General features: G+C 35.9%; 1 protein-coding gene across 3 annotated transcripts in view; it reads left to right on the top strand.

Moving 5' to 3' along the window:
• Positions 1-333: 333 nt before the first annotated feature.
• Positions 334-23,654, top strand: part of LOC128998300 (KICSTOR complex protein SZT2-like) — a 112,553-nt gene continuing 89,232 nt past the window's right edge. For all 3 annotated transcript variants that reach the window (XM_054424378.1, XM_054424379.1, XM_054424376.1), the window contains exons 1-14: positions 334-628; positions 1,913-2,047; positions 3,972-4,154; positions 5,093-5,170; positions 6,534-6,626; positions 9,745-9,891; positions 11,761-11,923; positions 13,285-13,505; positions 14,794-14,915; positions 15,404-15,527; positions 16,514-16,652; positions 19,081-19,327; positions 20,657-20,785; positions 21,933-22,076. In XM_054424378.1, coding sequence (XP_054280353.1) covers positions 593-628; positions 1,913-2,047; positions 3,972-4,154; positions 5,093-5,170; positions 6,534-6,626; positions 9,745-9,891; positions 11,761-11,923; positions 13,285-13,505; positions 14,794-14,915; positions 15,404-15,527; positions 16,514-16,652; positions 19,081-19,327; positions 20,657-20,785; positions 21,933-22,076 — 1,961 coding nt within the window. In that variant the 5' untranslated portion in view covers positions 334-592. The remainder of the gene's footprint in view (positions 629-1,912; positions 2,048-3,971; positions 4,155-5,092; positions 5,171-6,533; positions 6,627-9,744; positions 9,892-11,760; positions 11,924-13,284; positions 13,506-14,793; positions 14,916-15,403; positions 15,528-16,513; positions 16,653-19,080; positions 19,328-20,656; positions 20,786-21,932; positions 22,077-23,654) is intronic.

Genomic DNA, 23,654 nt, shown 5'->3' with positions numbered 1-23,654 from the left:
CTGCTATTGAGACACTTGAGAAGTTACGTCATTATTTTTATTATTGTCATTACGACTTGTTTTGATTTCATTTAGGAATAAGATCAGTCAGGTTGGCTGCCAATGTTAGCTGTCACAGTTTTAGGTTATAAAAAATATTTTTTGTTTGAGACTGAAAATTAACTTTACCATATATGTTATAGAAAGTTACCGAGTTTAAAATGTGTTCACACAAATTAGTTATCTCTGGGAATGACTGACTTTATGTGACACTGTCTAAATGTTATTTTTAGTAGCCCATTGAAGTTGTACAATGTAACACATTAACCTAAATTTCATCTGTCTAAACTTAGAACATATTAAAATTACCATCCAGTTATTTATTGTAGAATTTTTTTGACAATACCAAAAGGCCAAAATATTATAGTCATGAAATAGTAGTGTGCTTAAAGTAGTCTATATTAAACTTAAGTTATCTGGATTATATTATGCCATATATTTCATACTATGATAGAGGAACAATAGCCATCTATTGTTTTAAAAATATTGACCAATGGCAATGAACTTACTGTACTAAAGTTAATGGGATTTCTATAATTTCAATGGTCAATCAATGGCTTCTGAGAAATCCCCCAACAAAACTGGCGATGTAAGTACAAAATACAGAAACCTTTATCATAATGACTAGGCCTAGGCTTATAACTTCTGTTAATGATTTGGTTATTTTCCCTTATCAATTATTTGGTTTGTATCAATCATGACTTATGAAACCCATAATACCTTAAATCTCTGGCCATATCACTATTCAAGTGTTTTCAACAATTTTAACATGAAGGGTGATGTGATAACTTATTAATGTTAAGACACTTTTGCTACTCTGGGTGTATGGAACCCAATATGCACTCTGTTTTTCACCACTCTCACAGACATAAGTCTCACTTAAGTTACAGTTGCCAACTTCTCACCAACTAAGCCAAAGTTGTATTGTTATAACGTTGTTGTTATCTCAGTATTAACAGGCCTTTGATACCCACGTAAGTTTTCTAAACCCCTGAACAGTAGAGTATTTTCATCAGTGGCGTAACTTACCGTGGAGGTGGGGGGTGGGGGCTGGTCCCCTCCAGGCCCCACACCAACATAGCCCCCCAAATCCGTATTCCCATAACAGCGGACACGGCAATTGCCGAGGGCCTCAGTCTGGGAGGGGGCAAAATAATGTCTTTTTTCTCTTGGAAATAAATTTTTCCAATAATCTGCTAGTTAGGGGGCACTACTTTCCGAGTAGAACTTCTCACGATCGTCAAACGCGTCTGCAAAGATTTCGACACAATCGTAATAGATGGTAATGGCCACGTAATGGCGCAAGATGTTTATTATATTAGAATATGTTCACTATTCACGATCGTGGATGATGCCCACGATTTTACCTTCATTACGACCGCAGGGGACTCAACTACAAATTTGTCGTGACCAAGGACGACGTATTTATTTTTTATTCAGTTCCGTGTTCACAATTTCACTGCGATCGCGGGGGACGGTAATGTTGTCCTTGCCTTTGCGGGAGATGTTAACAATTTCGTCTTAAAGTCAGGATACATAGGATATACGTTTGAACCGATTATAGTACAAAATATAATCTATAATATAAAGATAATATAATAATATTGTATTTTATACAAAGATATTATCTCTTAAATAATCAATTTTGATAATGACATTTTTGGAGCCTATTATGATGATTGGCCATTATACGCATCATTCATGAGTTTTTAAACATTCACCAGGGCCTACTTAGTGAATATTGTTAGATGATAACAAAGCTGTTGACCCCTAAACACTGACTAGATATCAAAAGAAACGTTTCAGTAGGTATTTAATTGGCTATATACCATATAGCCTACTATTTTACAATGCATTTATTTATTTATTCCAGACCAGAAATGTTTTGGTGGCTGGTGTGATATACCTGTTGATGAATAAGTCTTACCACATATCAAGAAATGTGCGAGCTCAATGGTTTCTCCAACACCTCAACACTACCATCTCCCTTCAACCAAGCAAAAATGTGGTAATTCCTGTTATTTATCTTATTCATTGAGCACTGAATACATTTTACGTTACAAACATTTGGATCAAGTAAAGACCTGATGCTGTTTTTATCCAACCTTTAACAGTTCAAATCTCTAGAATTTTAAATTTGCTATAAGTTTACAGTGGCCTACACCAGAGTCTCACTAATCCTAGATTCCTTCTAATCCGAATAACCTTTTTTAGATTATTGTATCTTACTAGGTTGCCGTGAACGCTAAAGTCGATCATAGTATCATCGTGATTGCGGAAGATCGTGTCGCCAAGATCGCTTGAAATTATAATGATGTTGCTGTGATCTTGGCAGGCAATAACAGTGTTGTTATAATCGAGCCTTATAAAATATAGCCATCTACAATTATAAATACACAATCAGAACAATCATTATTTTAATATTTAGGGGCGGTTCACAAGCGCGGGATTTCATAGTCTGCGACCAGACGACAGTTCCAGACTATATAAGTGACGCCTAAAAAATAGGTTCACGGGACAGAGCGTGATAAAGTGAAAGCCGAGCTTATTTTTGGTTGAGCGCAAATCAAACGGGAGCCTAATGTGAGGGATTCGCAGGGAACTTTTGTTGAGATGTTGGCAACAATAGCCTGGAAATACATGTGAAGCCAATACTCCTGGCCAACACACTTCCAAACAATAGCATGGTCGTGAAAAAAGGCTGAACAAAAACGATTAGGCCTATTACTTGCGTGTTTTATTGTATCAAAGCTCTCCTATACTATTGCGGTACATAGAATTTTTAAGTTTAAAATATATGTGAATGTTATAAATAATAATTTATCATATGTTATCTATTTAAACACCTAAAAAATAATAGTCTGTCTAAACTGTAACTGTCTGACGTAAAGAAAAAAAGTTTGGAGAGGGAATGCTAAGAGTAAATTGATCTTAAAAATACATCTACATTAACATTTTTAGCCCACATACATGGTGCTCCATGAGAAATGTCTAAGTAAGCTTCCATTTTAATGACCATTTTTGAAAAAGTGGAATTACATAGCACATTGACCGAGACCTAGCAAGGAATTTGTAAACCTTACACTATCGCCTAAAGCTATCCACACTAAAAGTAAGCAGTAGGATTTATGTATAGGCCTACATGAAATTTTCTGTCCAATAGTTCAACTTTTTATTATTGGGGTCTAAAATACATTAATGATTAAATAGATGAATGTTAATTTATTATTCATGATAGGGCCATGTTATATGAAGGTGAATGTCACAGTACATCTAGCGACGTGATAGCATCAACACATAGTTGGGGCACAGGTGCATCTATACTGTATATACGAGCGGCATTGTCGTCGGCGAATCGACATTAGTCAACCGCTGTTCGGTGCTTGCGCAACCTGCCACGCTAACACCAAGATGGACATAAAGCAGAAAAAGGTTATACACAGCGTTGTAAAAGCGAACCTGATGCGCAGTTGTCATCTCTGGTTTAAACATTACAGATTGTGCCTAAAAAATATATTTTTTTATATGGATAAACTACAACTTCTGGAACATTTGGAATGTATTGACCGGTTTTGTAAAGAGAATAACACATTATTTAAAAAATCGTAGGTATTTATTTGGAATAAGAATGTATTACTTGCTATTACGTTTGAAAACTGCATACATAACTAAAAGTCTTTCCAAAATATGTAACAATACTAAACACTTAAGCATTACTTTCCGTAATACTAAACAAATCAATTAGATGGTGTTAGTCGTATTAACTAGTGAATGACAATGGCAACACACTGTGAGCACTGTGTATAACAGGAATAAGCGCTACGATATGTGTTTCCCGCTGTGGTCATCGATTCATTGCCCTGTTTCCCGCGACATCTGCACGATAAAATTGTCGCTTTTATGACATGGTTTTCACTTGTGCAACTGTGTAGGGTGATTCGGATTGTGAGTTGGCAGTTGTGTCAATCCTCCCCCAGGACTGCCCCGAAGCCTGGAATGTTGGCACACGTCATCTGTACCAATACCTGGTCACTACTAATACCAACGTTATATTCTTTAGTGAGATCTACAGCACTGTCTATTGTCTAGACATGAGTCCTTCTATATCAGCAGTGGTAAGTGATATATATTAGGAAAGTCATATAAGGTAATTGTAGATGTAGTAATTGTAGACGGATGAGATTACATATAATGGCTAACATTCCTTGGGTAGTAAATAGTAAAGCAGCGTCAAGTTAAACTTGCTAGTATATATTTAGTCTGTGTCAGTAGACTCCCGGATAACGGCTTTTACAGTTAATTCGACGTCCCCAAAATCTTGTTAAAACGGACCGTTTAAATGCATACTCTATACAGTATTTGACTTAAAATTAGGAGAGCATTGTATTTAGACACGTAATCACTGGTCTCAAATCTTTCCCATGAGAACAGTCGTTTCAGTACCGCCCACTTCCTGCCAATCTAGACCGGTTAAACTGATGTGCTGATAAAAATTATCCGGATAAAGAGATGTCTCTTCTACCGAGTGTAGTCCGGTCAAACCGATGTTCGGTTAAAAGGTGTCCGGATAAGAGTTTACTGTATTTAGAACTCTACCATTGCCATGATACTGTCAGATCCACTTCTTAAGTGTTGTCAGAATTATTTTTAAAACACAATCACAGTTTACACAACACAGAGAAATATAGAAAATGGTTATATCAAATACAGGGGTATTTGATGGAGTTTCTAGATTCCGAGTGGTAGCAAACTTTTGCATGTGTCGCATAAGTAGCAAGTTTATCCTCTAATCTCTTTGACAATATTTTGAAAGAACTAATTTTCTGTGTGTGATGGATGTGTTTCAATATAAAATTCTTTTAAAAACTAGTCTGCAATAGTTCAATATGATTTTTTTTTTTTCTGGTATTATAATTATGAGTTACCGGTACTGAATTTAAAAAAATACATAAATGATGTATAAGTTAAGCACTTGATGTCAAAAGGAAAATTGTGTTCAATCTTAAAATTTAAAAATGGTTACAATTTGTCATATTACGGTAATTACTTTCAGGACATTCAGCATGGCAAAGTAATGCTAGACGAAATTGTTGATGTTTTGAATGAGAGCCTCAGCGGGGTGGTTAGTAAGGTAAGTCTTTGCTGTAATTTAAATTTTATAATGAACATATAGTTTGGTAATGTGAAGCGTCTCAAATACTATGGACACGCTCACTACCAGGTGTCACAAAGAACCCATACAGTGGAGCACGTCGGGCGGTAGGCAACATGTTAATAAATCATTTTTAACACGTTTCCAAATTATCTTTTAGTACCGGTACCACATTTGTTATTAGGTAGGGATCATGTTAACATGTTTTTTATAAATGTGAGTTTTACTAGAATAACATACTAAATATCATTATTTGCATTATAAGTATAGTGTGTTTTCTGACCTATAATGATTAATTAACTAATATACATGTTGCTTGAAATGGAGTGTAATCCTAGTTCTGGAACAGTGAGAGTGGTGTATTAAGATTCATTTATCTGGATGGATAATTTATTATACGATTCCAATGTAAAAATTTAGCTGATGAACAATGATTACCCATGAGACCCATGTCAAACCCATGTCGCGTCAAACAGATTTGCATTTTGATAACCAAGCGGATGACTTATTTAAATATGTTAATAATTTTAAACGACGTACACCAAATTCTTGCCAAATATAAATAACATTGGTTCAATGAGTACTTAAGTTTGCTGTTATGAGGAAGAAATAAAATAGATGTTTTATTGTATTTCAAAATTATACAATGAAATAAAGGAATTAGCCAAATCTTATAAATAAAGATACATAAAAATCTAAATCAATCGATTTATTCATTAAAAAAGCTGGAGGTACATTGTATTGTTAAAATTCTTTTTTTATTGATTACAGTACTTACATCCTATGTTTATCTAAAATTTAATTTTGTTAAATTTATTTACAGATTCATCATTTTTAATTAAATCACAGATCCAAATATCATTTGACTTAAATCATTCTAATTTTAAAATTTAGCTTGGACAAAAAATATGGATTTTGAAAAATTGAATTAATGTGCATATATTATATTAAATTTTGACAAAGTAACAATATTAGAATATAAAAACAAATATAGGCTATAACAATATATGAGAAGCTCAACAAAAATGTAAAACAATATGCATGAGTTAATAAATAATATAGTCACAATAACAAATTATGAAAAACCTAACAAAAATATACTTTTAGCTTTTGAATAAATAATCAAGTTAACACGTAACAGTCTAAAACTATGAGAAATAATAAAAATAAATAAATGGATAAGTTGAGAACAACAAGTTTCTGACCATGTGAGATTTGAATAAAATAATGAAATTTAAGAAGTTTAAGAAATGGAACACATCAAACTCGCATGCTGATTTTGAAACACTTCCACTCATTATTTTTTTGATATAATGATGTTAGTTTATTTATTGTATTTCAGTTGATCATCCCGGGCTCTGAGATAATGTTTGAGCCCCAAATATTTGTCACGGTGATTGTCCACACTCCTTTCTTCACTTCACCGGCCCAACAGGTATGTGGTATATTACAACAAACCAGTTGCTATATTAGTCAGCTCTTGAGCTATTGCATAGATATCTCTAATATAAAGCTCAAACGTTTAATACTATAAAATGATCTAATTTTTTGCAGAGTACTTTCCATTTAATCTAATGGGAATAGTTGTTAAAACTTGTCTTTACCCATCCCATCTACAGTGAATGGAGACTCCAGTGTTTCCAGTGGTTTTTCAGACTCAAGCCAACTTACAATTTTGTATCAGGTTCTTATTTAAGCTGAACCATAGAAATGATGTTTCTCCTTACTTAAACATGCTTTCTTTCATGAAGTTGAAGGAACTTGGAAATTTTACACCTACTATGTTATGCATCATCAATGCTTAGGTCCCAAAATACTTCTCCGAGAATAAATCTTTTCTTTGCATTCTTAACTTCCACATAAAGCTATTGGTGGTAAGAGAGCCAAAATAGCTGATATTTTTTTTTACTTTTTAAAGAAAACAATCACAGATAGCATAGCCACTTTCTATGTTAAATGGAAATAAGATAAGATAGAATAACAATGGGCTGTTAACTAGGGACAGTAGTTGACACACTCTTATCATTTATAACGTTTCCTCTCTGAAATCATTACATTGGTAAAGAATAATGTCCCTTTTTAAAGACGATCTTGTAGAAATTTTAATGTGCTGAAATTTGTTTTTATGGAGCTTTTAATCATTTACTTAAAAGGATATATTTTATCAACATAAAATTTGCTTTTACTCAATTTTGTAGAATCATAGAATTACATTTACTTTAACTAAATTCTGTTGCCTATATCAATACAAAATCAATAATCATTTAAACTATTTCTTCTTATAAATCGATAACATGATTCTAAAACACATTCTAACATGATTCTTTTGTCCAGTTGTTTGTTTTATTCTTTATGAGTAACTGGTGTATAGGGTAAATTATGGTAGAATCTGCTGGAATGAATTTTGAATAATAATTTACAAGTCCTAGAAACTTTCTCACTTCCTCTACTGAATTTGGTCTTTGAATATTGAGGATATTTGACACTTTTGCTGGAGACTTGGACATCTTTTTATTTTCAATAACATATCCTAAGTATGTGATTCTTTCTTGGAAGAATGTGCGTTTAATTCGATTGAGGTGAAGATTCATTCATCACAGTTCCTCCTGGTAACAGACAGCCTTTCTCTCATCAACCTCTCCTAACATAAGCATTTCCACCATGCTGTAGCTTTTGTAGGGGTACCTTACTGGCTAAATCTAAGATTTTTTTATATATTTAGAATTTCTTATTTATAAGAAACCTTGACAATGTACCTGTCTGTGTATTACGTTTGTAATAATTGTAACAGATGTTATTTGCAATAAAGAATTGTCATTTGTCATTTGATCCGTAGACAATTATGTCGTCAAAGTAAGAGCTGACACCTAGGAGGTCTTGTAGAACTTGTTCCATTACTTTTTGAAATATGCTGGACGCAGTCTTGATTCCAAAAGACAATCTGTTGACTTTGTAAGTACCTTTATGGGTTGAGTTTGAAAACAAGAACTTTCTTCATCGACACCTTATACATAGGTAAGCTTTAAAGAGGTCAAGTGTACAGAAAAACTTGGCGTTCCTCAGATTGTGAAACGCCTATCAGATTGGCGTTTCGTCGATCCTAGGAATCGGATAGTGTGTGAATTTTAGAGTTGAGGGTTGACTGTGACTATGTAGTCTGCGCATAACCTCAGTGTACCATCAGGCTTAGGCACTACAAATATGGGTGAACCCCAGTCGCATGATTCAATTTTAGTGATGATTTTGTCTTGTTTGAGTTTGTCAAGATCATGTCCCACTCTATCCTGGAGTGCATAGGGTAAAGGTCTAGGTTTGAAAATGCTGGTTTGGATTGAGAACTTTAGAGAGCAGGTAACATTAGGAATATGTCCTATTTCTTTGATTCTACTGCACTAACTAGTTTGTCTGTATCACTGGAAACTAAGTTTACATTAGTATCTTTTGGTGTCTGGGTGTCAAGATTGTTCAAGTGGACTCCAAGTTGTCTTATCCAATTCCTACCTAGTAGAGGGCTGTACATGCCAGGAACTACAAACAACTGCTGTGCAGATGAGCGTCCATTGTATTAAACCTGAACATTAACTAAGCCTATGGGTTGGAAAACCTCATTTGTGTAAGTCACGCAATGGCTATACAGTAATGGAAGCAGTGTCTAACTTGTGTTGAGACTATAAAAATCCTTCTATATCCTCCTCTCTAAAAATGTGTTGTATAATGTGCTGTACTCTCTAAATCCTTCTGAGATCTGATATATAACTTTGTCTCATGCCGCCTTCACTTATTAGTCTTTTGTCCCAAACATCACAAATCTGGTTATAAATTTCAATTGGCGTGTGATATTTTGCCAACAATAATCTGATCATGGCGTGATTTGCAATACCAGTGCTCATTTAAACATTGACAACGTACAAGAGATGTGATGCACACGCTACTTTAGGTGAATGGGTAAATGAGTATAAAAATATTCTGATGCTAAGATAGCACCGATAGCCCCGCTCCAAGAGGCACCCATGCCCATCTCTTACTTTTTGGACAGCTATTGTATTATGCTACAAGGCCGGAAAGTAGGTGTATGTATGAGCATGATAGTTTCCTATTTCATACAAGTACTGTTAACACCTTCCCCGGTGGGTCGCTTACAATTATTCTCGCCATACTACCAACAATAAATATACACGATAAGTAAGCACAACATGTACATACAATCACAACATTTTTAATATACATAATTTTAACAGAACTATCAACTTTTATAATAAGTAATTGTTTTGAAATCCTTTAAATATTTATTGTGAAAGTACAACTTGTCCGTCTAACCTGTCTGATATTCATTGTCTATTTTTGTTGAGAACCTACTGAAGAAACTCATAACTCATTCTAATGCCTTTTTTAAAAAGTGTCCTGTAGGAGTGTTTGGTAAATTTACCGAACTCCAGCTGATTTTACTTCTCCCTTCCTGTACAACGACTGTCTGGTCTACAAAGAGACCAGAAAGTAGCTGCTTACTCTATGGGGTGGTGAAAATCAAATAAATGGCTATTTTATTTCATCAGGTCCTAGTTCAAGGATGGCAGGTGACACAAGACAACTTGGCTGAGTTCCTGGCCGCAATCCGTAAACAGCTTCAGCTATTAGAGGATACCATTGCGGAAGTATCTGCACTGGCGTACGACCAACTAGAGGCTTTACGCATCCGACAGGTACAAAAAGTTATTTTTTGTTTAAAAGATTATTGCTTTATATTATAGTATTTTAAATTACATTTCAAGCCACTGAACAAGTAGTTTTGGAATCATCTGGTAAACGTTTGCTCCTATTAAGCCTCCAAGTTATTTCACAGCTTTTGAGAACAGGCAAATGCAAGGTGCAAAGAAGCTACCAACCTCTTTTACATGTGAAAAAATATCCACTTAAAATCTGCTTTTTTTAATTTTTACACCACGGACATATGGTGTTTTAAAGTAATTTTTACAGAAATACTTCAAATAAGACCTAATATGTATAGTAAACCTAAAATAAATTAGAGGAAATCATATTTAACCCCTCCTAACCCATAACTTACCATCTGGGGGATTGGTGGGAATCAGGGTTATTGGGTGGGGAAAAGCCTAAAAATAATAGTACACTCACCTAAAACCTTCACAAAATTAATGAAACCTAACCTAACCTAACCGAACTTCTAACCGTTAGTAAATTTCCTTTGATATCAGAAAAGGCATGTAGGTCGTCCTTATGAGAATTCTTGGCTGCATTAAATCCTTTGAAGTTAGGATAGATTAGGAAGGTAAAGTTTAGGTTATGATGAACGGAGTTGTTAGTTTATGTTTTGTCCAATTAAAACACTGGGTAAGACCAAGGCCCCACTAGAAAAAACAGGCCATGCTGCAGGATCCATGACGTCACACTAGTGGATAGATTTCATTGATAAATTCATTGCCATTGCCATTCCCATATGTTTTAGGTAAATAAACTAGCTGGCTGTTTGTAAGATTTAAATGGTAAGAGTTTAGTACAACTATCCACCACTGTGACGTAGTGTTGCGCTGCCCCTGCTGCAGCATGGCCTGTTTTTCTAGTGGGGCCTTGGTAAGACACTGCAAAAATTGTATTTTGCAGTATTTTTCCCCAGTGTTTTAATTGGACGAAACATAAACTAACAACTCCGTTCGTTATAACCTAACAAAATACACCATAAATAGGCCTAGTATAAATCAGAATGTAAAATTACTCACCCATGAGGTGCAGATGGGAGGATAGCTAGGGCCGCCGCCGCCATCAGAAACGCATGGAGTTGTTCTCTTTTGTCGGGGTATTTGCGCTTGAATTGTTATTCAGCCAAATAACCAACTAAATGGACCTTCCTAACACCTTGGAATGGTAGATCTGACATCTCGCCAGTTGCTATCTACGCGTTAGTGTGGTCGCCGGTGTTAGGTTCCTTGAAGTGCAAGGAGTGGTTGACCGTTGGATGCTGATATCCCTCATGTTTCAAACAATTATAAGCCTTCCAGCAATCACTATAAATAGTGGTTCCTCGTAAAACCTACTGCCTAACAATTTCAAGGAGGGTACCAACATAGCATACACAGCCACCAAGAACGACTTCCATGATTCAGGTTCCACGCCACCAAAGACCCACTGGCCCTCTACTCTACGGCCACGGTTGTACTTTCGTCGTCCAAACTTTGCCTCATTTCCAAAACCGTGTTCAGTCCGCCGAGTTTTTCCGAGCACTGTTTGGCATAGTGGACGAGGTTTTCTAGGTAGAATGAAAACCAATCTGTGTTGGTGCGACCTGAAACCCCTCAGTTCTTTGTAAAGTATCTCTTCAAATTTCCAAAGTATTTTTTTGATTTCCCATTTTTCCCGGAATTTATTTTGACATTCCCTAACACATCGTTAAACCATCTAAGTGAGGACTGTTCTTTTGCAAATTATACTTATTTTTTGTTTCAAGATTACGTGGAGAATGTATTCTTTTAAAACAACTTATGGAAACATAAAGACATTTTTCTTACATACATTTCTCACAACAGTCCTCAATCTTAGTTGATTGTCTTCTGGTGTAGATGGAGTCAGACAGGCTGGTAGGAGGACTGTTTGAGGAGTCATCAGAGAGGGTCCAGATGTCTACGGCTGAGATTCCCATGGTCAGTCCAGACTCTGGGTTCATCAACCTGCTGCGCTACGGGATGTTGGCGCTGCGACTCTTACCCCACAGCAGTCTGTCAAGTATGCTCAATTTGTCTGTAGAGTAAATACACCTTGATTATCTGGAGTAATTGGGAGAGGGGCCACAGATAGTAAACAGATATTCTGAATCTGGAAAATAACACTGTAGGTAATCTACTAATTAATGATGGGCGGATCCTAGAAAATGTCGGTACCAGATCCGGATCCAGATACTTAATATTTACAGAAATCTAATTTAAATCATACTGTTTAAAAATAAATTGGTAATGTTTAAAGGTTGATGTAATAAGATATAAAATAATATAGCTTATATGGCTAGGCAATGTCACAGAATATGTCGGCGTCTATAAATTATATGGCTGGGCAATGACACGGTATATGTCAACTTCAATAACGTATATGGATACGGATTTTTAGTTGTAAAATGGGTTGGAATAAGGTTAAGCTAGTCAGGTTTGCCTCATTTTACAACTAAAAATCGTTGTATTTCAGCTATTTTTTACCCTAGGTATCTTTTTGAACTTATTGTTTGATTGAGAAATAAAAATTCTAAATAAAAGTGTTCTTGACATTTTTTCATTATATCAGCCATATTTTCGTAACTTAAGTTTAAAAAATTAAAATGGCTGCCATCTTGAAATTTTAAGTTGAATCAAAATAATTTTTTTCCAACATGTGTCTCTTCTACCTTAATATACATACATACCGAGTTTCATAAAGATCTGTTGAAAAACTTAAAAGATAAAAATGTTTATGATAAAAACACAAAAATGGCGGGTATCTGGTTATCAAAACGATTTTGGAAAAAAGTTATCCTTGATTTTCTCTTTAATTTGATCCAAGTAATCACTTCGTAAATTATTTCCCCACCTTTTTTGAACACCCTGTATATGAATTTGAACGTGTAGTGTTTTTGGCTTCTAAGGACCTCAAAACAAAAAGTAAATCGGTTTGGATCTAGGTCTTAGCATGAGACCTTTGGTAATAGCTTATTCCCTATATAGGGAACTTGCCAACAAAAAAAATCTTCCATCAACATAACACTCTACCCATGAGTGATCTGTAATACCTTGTGCAGAGAACAGCTGGTTCATCTAGGTACAAAGTTAAGCAATCTACAATAACCGCACAGAACAAATTAAGCCAAAGAAAATTTTTGAACTTTACACACAAAATAGTTAAAGATCATCACTTTTTTCTTGTGTCTTTATTCTATAATTGATTTTTTAACTCATTTTGCACAAAGTATCATGTATTTTAGGGCCAATTAAAAAAAAATAATTTAGCTTCAGGTAGTATTTATTGACATTTCATTAGTTTATAGACCTATGCAAATAATCACAGTTTTTGTTAACTTTGCTGAATATAAATTTATACACATACACATTTGATTTGTCCAGATCTGGTGGTTGTGACGGACGGAGTGATATCGTTGCCAGACATCCATGTTCTAGACCTAGTTCTCACCCAGCTCAGAACCAATGCCGTGGCAGTCTCCTTCCTACATGTTGGGTCTCAGTTTCATCCCCACTGTGCACAAGGGCTGGTCCCCTACAGCGAGCTCATGCAGTTCATATCCTGTGCCACTTTTGGAACCTACATCCCTTACTCGGGCACTCAGGTAATCAAAAATAACCTTGAAATATGTCCCTTATTTAAAGTAACTTTTCTCTCAGATCACAGAAAATTTTTATTTTCTTTTTTAGGTTTTTTTAGAGGAGAGCAGGCTTACCTGAATGGGAAAGAGGCCAAACTGGCACAGGAAACACGAAACTTTACACTATATACACAAAATATACACAAATCTAATGTTTTGTGTATATAGTGTAAAGTTTTGTATTTCCTGTGCCAGTTTGGACTCTTTCCCATTCGGGTGAGCCTGCTATCCTCTAAAAAAACCTAAAAACCTAAGCCCTTGTGCTCTATGTTACACCCTTAAAATTTCCTTTCTGTTATTCACAATTTTATATCTAAATGTATTTTATATATGGATCAAATAATGGCTATTGCAAGTCTAGCCTATGTCAAACAATTAATTTGATAGTGATGTAAAGCATTAACTCTAGCGCCGGCAAACGCCGGAAATACGGCGCGAACGGCCGGGGCCGAAATGGCAACGCCGGATATACGGCGCCAATGCAGGCGTCAATGGTTACGCATTTTTTTGGCCGAAAATCCGTTAAAAACGCCTCAAAACTCATATCAAACTAAAATTCACAAGTTATAGTACTTATTTACAATACTTTTAAAATTTTTTTACCTCTTTGGAGTGATTTGAACTCTATGTAAAAGATCGCGATCGCTTGTTATTGTTTTTGTCGTTATTGTTATCGTTATCAACATAATAAATAATATGGCTATCAAACAAAATACATAAAATAAGCTATACAAACTATATATTTTTGGAATCAGCACAAAATTTACTACAACTTTACAACTTACCTTATGATGATAAGTCTTACCTGCACTTAGCTACACGACGGAATATAAAAACATTTTATAAAAAAATTAATAATGCCTACAATTCAGAAAAACTAAAAAAAAATTGTTTTGTGGTAACCATGTAAACCACCTATATTATTGTTATTTGTCTTATTCTGAACAAAATGATATATAATAATCCATAGTTATGTTGCTATTTCTAATTTTTATGATGGTTTAAAAATGATATTACATAATCAATAATATCCCTATGCCAGTACTGCGTTACACTAGTGCCAGCTCTAGGGTTAACCTAGTATAATTCTGTACAATAGTGAAAGAAATTTCGGACTAGCTGTTCTTTGAAAATTGCACTGCTGTATTCTTTTATTTTCTTTATTCTAATCCAGGAAACTACAACACTGATGGGATGTATATGGAATTTATACCTTTCCACTTCCAGTAAAAACCATCATTATTTGTTGCAGAATTACGGTCAAGAAGGCTTGAATACTTACCATGAAGCTTTTCTTACTTGGAGTTTCAACAAAGGAGCAAATGTTCATGAGTTGTCTACGCCAGCACCTCGTATGGGGGAGTGGTTTGTGAGGTAAGTGTAGTTAAAAAGTGTTGTTGTTTAATTACTTTGCTTTGAGTTCCTCTTAAGGACATGTTAAATAGGAGGTAGCACAATTGAGCCAAATATTTAAGGACTTAATATTATACAAATAATTAGCATCTTAACTCTTACTGTTACCACCAAAAATGCTACCCCAATCTCACTTAATTAATTGCACAATGCAATTAATAACAGCTGAGAAGATGGAAATTATCTCACTAATGGTTCACCAAATCAAGACAAACCCCAAACCTTAACCTAAAATAACACCTTTTATCCATCCCAATAATTTATTCAACCTATAGGGAAGCTTACTTACAAACAAACCATACATTAAGACTAGGCCTATATAAGATATAACTTTAAATTAGTTAAATTCATCAATATTGCTATTGCATAATGGCATTATGTAAACGGCAAATAACGATCGGCAACAAAAATGCAACAATCCAAACCAAAAGCTGTATTTATCTTTTCAGCAACCACAGTTTCTATGGAAACCGAGAGCCACAACTCCTAATGAAAAAACAGACAGAAGACAATTTGAATGCTTCATTAGCAAGTGTGCTCTGTTGTCGCCTCCATGAAGGCTTCATGATTAAGGTAAAATTTTATTGTTTGCAGTAATAATTACATACTTGATATTGAATGATAATTTACATTTTAGTAATTAACACAGTAAAACTAAATGTAGAGTAGCAGTATCCTTTCTTAAACGGGACAAAATTTAACAAGAAGGTCAATGTATGATCAAGAAGAATCATAGACTTTACTAATTGGAACATGTGTAGTTGAATTGTGCTATTGTTATTGTGCTATTGCAGGATGCTATTGTATTGGAGCTGTTGAACTGTTAACTGTGTTTGCGGAATAGTGCAAAGAAAAACTTTTTATCTTTGTCAAATTCTTGCAATTTTTTCTCAATGTTTCTATAAATATCATTTGTTGTGTTGTTGAGGGTATTGTTTGTTCCTGCGAGTATAGCTATGATATCGCTTCTTTGCTTAAATGCTACACACTGCTAGATATTTGCATTGAACTGTTTTTTCCATTCTCTGCCATTGGATTGTACTGTTTAGTTTTTTTGTCTAAACTCTCTCAGTATTTTTTTCGTCCAAGTGAGTGAGGAGGCATTATGTTGGTGTTGGACTTGGAGACTTGAATGTGTAAGATCTGATTTGTGAAGAATTTTCTCTGCAGAGATCTACTATCAGGCCATTCCAGCACTCTAGGAATGTCATCTTCTGATATCAAGCAATGTCAACAACAATATCTCAGTCCACCGTTTTTTGAGGACCCTCCCGCATTCTGATGTGAAGTGAAACACTCAATGAATCCACCCGTCAACTTCTACCTGAGCTTACACCGATTATTTTAGAAAGGTCTCTCCCACCCAGCTTTGCTACAGATAGGTGAACACGAGTTTGATCCACCTTCCTCAAATAACTGTTGCACCTATCCTAACCTTTCCTTGTTGTGGCATAGGTTAGTTCATATACTACAGATAATGTCTTGGATTGCACACCCCCCTTCAAAATAGGCACCTTACAGTATTATAAAAAATTGATTTTATTACTTTATTTTTTCAGAATATAAGTGTAAAGGAAAGTCAATTAGAAGTATGTTTGATGTTACCGTGGGCCAATCACATCTACATAGAGTACATTGTGTTATGTGAATGGCCTGTTCCTCCCAACAGTTCCGTCCGATTCTACATCTCAATCAAAGGTAATATGATAGCTCTTATTTTTCTGACCCTTTGATTAGTGATTTAAAGGCACTATTCTGTACCCAAAACAGATTGTATGTATGCTTGTAATTTCTCTGTTAACATGATGTTTTTAATTTTTTTAATTTATGGCGATGATTTGTGCTTAATTCTTTGGGTAAACCCGAGTATCCAAATTTCCGTATATTTGAATCGGTTTTATCACAGATTAATTTGGATAATTGGAGTTTGCCTTGTAATAAAAACAATGAGATACAAGGTAACAAAAATACAAAAATAACAAATATAACCAAACTGTGAATTTAATATTGGGAATAAATTAGGGATGGACGGGATTGCATTTTTAGTTCGGGACAGGACTGGACAGGATTTTTATTTCCCTCCCTATTTTCAAGACGGGACAGGACAGGAATTTTTTCCTGTGCATTTTTCCTTATTTTAAACGTCTTGAGTATTGCAGTTACCAAAAAAGACAAACAAAATCAATTTTTACCACTTATGGCACTGATTTATAAAAACAAACAAAAAATGTTAAAACTTAAAGGTATACAAACTTGTGACTTGGGGTGACGGTGTTATGGTCGAAATGACTTGCGGTCACGGCGTGTTCGTCTGTATGACTCGCGGTCACGGCGTGTTTGTCTGAATGACTCGAGGTGACAGCGTGATGGTCGATATGAATTGCGATCACGGTTTCATCGTCAGTATGACTCCGCGATCACGGCGTGATCGTTGAAATGACTCACGGTCACGACATGATGGCCGAAATGACTCATGGTCACAGCTCGATTGTCGAAATTACTTCACAGTCACGGTGTCATCGCCGGTGTGACTCACAGTCTTGGCGCGATTGTCGAAATGACTCACGGTCATGGCGCGATCGTCGAAATGACTCCATGGTCACGTCGTGATTGTCAGTATGACTCACGGTCATGGCGTGATCGTCGAAATGACTCCATGGTCACGTCGTGATTGTCAGTATGACTCACGGTCATGGCGCGATCGTCGAAATGACTCCATGGTCACGTCGTGATTGTCAGTATGACTCACGGTCATGGCGAGATCGTCGAAATGACTCCGAGGTCACGGCTTGATCGTCGGTATCACTTCGCGGTCACAGCGTGATTGTTGAATTGACTTCGCCTCCTGCTTTTGTGGAACTGTGATGAACATCTCTTGCGATAGCGGCGTAATCGTCACTCCCGGAGAGGCAAAATCACCAACGATCGAATCTAATCCCGTCCCTAAAAATTCCCAAATTAATACCGTCCCAAAAATCAGAAATATTTTTTTCCCGAAAATTTCCCGAAATTTTGGGAGCCATCGAAGAAAAAATTAAACATCTCATCAGAAATAATGCAGGGTGGTTTAGAAAAACATGCTTATTTGGATACTCAATAGAAAAAATTTACAAATTCAAATTGTTTTTCTTTTAAAACACAAAGACTAAAATTAAAAATTATATTTACCTACTCAGTTTTAAAAATCATGTCGGGCAAATAGCGACCATTATTTTGGATGCACTTACTCATTGGGTTTTTTTAAAATTTTGCTAGCTTTTTGCAGCATATCCACATATTAGTCAGCAACAGCGAGACAAATGTTGTTCTTCACATCATGAGGGGTCATTGGACAATCTTTGTTGACCAATGACTTGCGCCAATAATGCAGATCGCCTCACATGATGATCCACCATAGAAAGTGTTGCTGAAAAAAAAATCATTGGCGCTTGTGCGGTGTGTGCCGCTATACCATGCTGCTGGAACCACACTTGTCCCAAACCAAGAAGTTGTCCTTGGTTTTGTAGACTTTTAATCTTATTAACTCATCCCGAAAGATGGAAAGTAGCCTCATCAGTCAAGAAAGCCATGACGACCATTTGCTAATGTCTATTGAATCTTTATCTACCCCATGATGGCAACTGAACCGAGTAGGATATAAACTTTAAATCTCACCCTATCAAATGACTTTAACACCATCTTTGTAACAGCAGCTGTTGCTTTAGGATTAACAACATAAATAAGCAAGATCTTCTGTCCCACCCTGTTACTACATTTTCCAGCTATTTTACATTTTAATTTAGAATAAGCAGACTTTGTCAAAACTCTGTCTGTGTGTTGCTAGGCTGCCAACATTTTTATTTTACCTTTGCTTATTGATTGAATTAGTTATAAACAATGGTGGGATGGTTTCTGATGAAGAGTTTGAATTTATTTTTCTGTGGGATGAAATAATGAATGTGATTATGGAGTGAAAATGAGTGATTGATGAGAAAAGCGTTTATTCCGTTGGGAGCAAGAGTATAAATTATAAACTTGCTTGGGTCACAATTTTCTGCAGCATTTCACTAGTGAGTTACCATTAGGGTATTCCTTGTAATCTTAAAATTCTAAAATGTTATGTTGATGCTATTTATTTTCCTGACAGCTCCATATGAATTTCTTCATGACATCACGTGCCTGATCAAGAAGCAGTTTCAGTCGCCCTATCGTCAGGCAGTTGTGACTAGGTTTTGGACCACCATCAAGACTCTGGCACAGTCAGACCTTTTGCTGGCACATCTAGACTCATTCTCCTCCACTCCCCTCTCCTTTGCTCTTCCAGAGACAATTCGCAGCGGAATGCCTCTTTTCTACCTTCCGTCCAACAGTGGTCCACAAACACTTTCTTCTAGGTTAGTGAAATTTATATAAATCAATCATGACTATGAAAAATGATCTTAACAAAATGAATTTAGGTGTGTTTGAACCATGTGTTTTTGCACTAATGATGTTATTGGGAAGGCAGAATTTTAATCCTGCAGTTAATGAATATGGCAGAGGTTGAGCGCTGTGTGCCGGTGAGCAATGGTCAAAGCAGGGCAAACCACAGACTTGTCAAAATCATTACAAAAACTTTGTTCCAGAAATGCTCAAGTTTTGTTATGCAAATCTTGGCTTTAGCTCATGAATGACTCCTGAACAAGTTCATAAGATGTATAATCCTACAACACATGTTTTGATTAAAACGGCAGTCAATTGACAGATAGTTTTTAAAAGACGAGGTAGAATTTAATTTGCAACATATGTCTTAGTGGTTTTTAGTTTTTACCTAAAGAATTTCAATCTGAGATCTTTGTAAAATTGAATGATTTTGCTTCACAAAATGTACTTCTAGATTGCAGTTAGCACCCAGTTATTAGAAATTAATGTCTGTGACGTTATAACAGGTATCGATCGTCCTCGATGGATGCAGATTGCATGCAATGGTGAGCATTGCAACATTATCTATGGTGCTTGCAGTGATCTGCTACGGGGTTGCTTATCACGTGTTTGCGTTGGTTGTTCACCTAGCTAACACATGTTTATTGGTTCATCAAAGGGTTACTTGGCAGTCAAGTGTAGACTGTTTGAGAGCTTTCCAGACTTTTAAATGTGTTACTACAGTTGTTGGTTTGAATGGTTTACTTATGATTAATTGTCCCTGAACTTTTCAAGTATTATTCGCTGACTGTGTTAGTTTCAGTCATAATACTGATCTACAAAATAAGTAATCTGAGGTTCAATTCTATATATTTTTCTACAATTTCTGAAAAATGTGTATCTTTTGTCACCTGTAAATTTTTGCAGATTTTAAAACTTCTGTTTAAGCTTATCTTCATGAATATACTTCTACAGTCACATGCTGTAGACTCGTGGTCTTCTGGTGACAACTGAGTCAAAATCAATGAATCACTTCTTTCCACCTATGTCCGAATTCAATGTAGAGTGCCTTCTTCAGGGTGACTTGACTTCTGCACAATAATTGTGTTTGAGACAATAGTAGTGTGTGTGATTAGGTTTCAAAAAGTTTAAAGTGTATAGTCTTGCATGCCACACATTATTTATCAATGTAATAAACACCCAAGTTCAATGTATAAGTACAGTTACGCTCTCAAATAGTTTTCACTTCTCTGACTTTTATGACTTCTCTTTGTTTGTTTTTGTATAGATGTTTGTTATTGATAAGCCTTGTACAATTGCAGTGATCCAAGCTGTCCCCTGTTTGCTCATTACTGGCGGCCCGTGTGTCTATTGGACCCCTCAGTCTGGCACAAGTGGATGCATTCTCAGACACTCAGTCTAATTCTGCAACATGACCTTCCATTGCCCAAGTGAGTATCTCACACTAAGGCTAATGCTTCACTGTGCTCTAACACAGGCAAACTAATGCAATAGTTTATTGGTGTGGTTGTGGATGTTAGTAATTGTTCTCACCATGATTTGTGTTTACAGTAGAACCTCGCTAATACGTCACCTACGGGACCGGGAGCATGATCGGACAGCAAAAAGTCGGATTATCAGAGGATCGTGTTTATTGACATAAAAACCTAGTAAAACTTTATTTTGAACAAGGATAACTGATAACTAGGGTTAATCCACCATGACATAAAACAGTTATTCCCAACTCATAAACAACGCCTAATACTAACTGTATAAATGGACTTTAATGTGACATTTACATATTACATCATAAAGATACAATTAGTAGGCTATTGTGCAATCATGAGTAGGCTGGGGCTCATACGGCCTCACCTGGCCGTTGTTGCAGGATAGGCCGTATGAGCCCCAGCCTACTCATGATTGCACAATAGCCTACTAATTGTATTTTTATGATGTAATATGTAAATTGTCACATCAAAGTTCATTTATACAGTTAGTATTAGGCGTTGTTTATGAGTTGGGAATAACTGTTTATGTCATGGTGGATTAACCGTCCGTGGCTCATACGGCCTATCCTGCAACAACGGCCAGGTGAGGCCGTATGAGCCCCAGCCTACTACGATGAGTGGGGGGGGGGGGGGCGGAAAGAGCCTCAGTGACAGGACTGTGGGGATTGGTTCGAACTACTGCGACATCTGCGTGATAAACCAGATGCTTTAGATCGCCGACACGGTAAACCTCAGCCAAGGCGACGGCACGGTTGAGTGTGAATCGAAAATATATTTGCGAACCCTGGAAGGCCAACCCAAATCTCTGAACTGAGGCCTATACGGAAACTAAGTGCTCTTTGTAGCACATGAGCACATGGTACTTGAACCTGGCATATAAACTGGTGTTTTATGTTACGGTGTGGAAAAGTACGTCACAAATTCCACATTAATTAATTCATAAGTTTCACTACCCAAATAAACTGTTATATAATTTAGATTGGTAATTTTAAAACTGTAGGCTTTCTAGAATCTGCCCTGCTTAAAAAATATTTTATTTTAGTTGTCAATGTCTTACATGCCATTGAACATGTACTTTTACCAATCACAGGTTCCTTCACGTCGCTTCCCCCAATGGACGTTTCCAAGGACTTCAGTGTCGCCATGCCGCTGCCACACTCTACAACTTTCTCAAAGATTGGACTAGCTTTGTATTGATTGAAAACCACTCCTACCTCAAATTTCTGTCCTCTGGGTAAGATTTTCCATTGTTTTACTATCATAGTTTCAAATTTATTATTGTTGACATAGAAAATAGTTTATTTAATGAAGCTTTTGGCTTTAAAACACATTAAGGGGTGAGGACAGACATTTATACAGCTAACTGACCTGAAGAATTTTACAAACATTAAAAGTGATAGTTTGCTCCTATGCAGGTTTGAAAATTGTATCAATGGGTCTTCTTAATAAACCTCCTTGAACACGCCAAATATGAAGACTAATTTATGGCGATCGCGGCAAAATTCTGATCATTATCCGCGGCGGTGTGGACATCACCGTCGTATTCCGAGGTCATGGAAACATTAACATCGTCTTCTGCGATCTAGGTGAAATATTAAACATCTCCAGTGGTCATGTGGACATTATTATCGTCTTCTGCGATCACGGCTAGATTAAGATCATCTCCCATGGCCATTAGACATTTTTATCGCCTCCTGCAATCGTGTTGACATCATTATCATCTCCTGTGGTCACAGAAAAGTCCTCCTCAATATCTCCTGCGGTAACGGAAACATTGTCATCAACATCTTCCCAGATTGTGGCGAAATCATGAACATCTTCCACTGTAATGTAGATATTGTTATCGTATTTCGCTATCGTTTTAAAATTCTGATTGTATACTGAGACCGCGAAGACATCATTATCATTGTCTTCTAGGGTCATGGAATCAAAATCATCTTCTTCCGTGATCACAGTACAATTCTGATCATCTCTAGCGGCCATGTAATCTCAGTTGCAGCTAGGTTTCGAGTTGTAACTTGTCACCCTGCACCATGGTGGTATTTAAGAGCTACTCTTGGGTACAGTGTTTCCTTGTACTAACTCTGATAGTTTGTTAAAAAAATTTATTAAAAAAAATATCATAAACCAAAACTGTAAGAGTTGGTTTAATAAAAAGAGATTTAGAATGATGTTTCAGTAGAAGAAAAATATCTGGACTGGTCTTCTTATAGCTAATTTCTCATATAGGAAATATTAGCAAATTTCCCATATAGGGAATAAGCTATTACCGTAGGTCTCGTGGTAAAACCTGAAGCCGGTACCGATTTACTTTTCCGTTAAGAGGTCCCCAGAGGCCTTAAAAACCATCCATTAAAAAGCCATATTAAGATATTTACTGACTAGTTTCATCTCTAAGGTCATTTCCAAAGTCTTTAGAACTGAAACTAGTCAGTAAATATCTTAAGAAATAATTTTTACTTGGGTACTCAGCTTATCAATGTTAAATTTTCTTCATATACAGTAGCCCATTTATTCTATTTTTCGTATAATTATATACATATATGTCCGTTAGCATGATAACTTGAGCAAAAATGATCCAATTTTGATTAAATTTAGTATAAACGTGTAAACCTACATTTGTTTGAACAGGTTCACGAACCAGCATGATCGGACTATAGGTTTTTTTTTTTTTTTTTAAATGGGTTTTCTCATTTCTTACCCTGAAACATAACATTTTGTAATTTCTTTCCAAAAAAACAAATAATATTTTTTTGTATGCCTAACAGTTACAGGAAAGATTCCAAAAAAGTGTAAATTTCCTTTTTTCTCT

Source organism: Macrosteles quadrilineatus, unplaced genomic scaffold (assembly GCF_028750875.1).
Source record: "Macrosteles quadrilineatus isolate MER2022 unplaced genomic scaffold, UCM_ALF_1.0 Scaffold_7__1_contigs__length_78375512, whole genome shotgun sequence".
In the NCBI taxonomy this organism is placed as follows: Eukaryota; Metazoa; Arthropoda; class Insecta; order Hemiptera; family Cicadellidae; genus Macrosteles; species Macrosteles quadrilineatus.
This window is presented reverse-complemented; position numbering and strand designations above follow the sequence as displayed.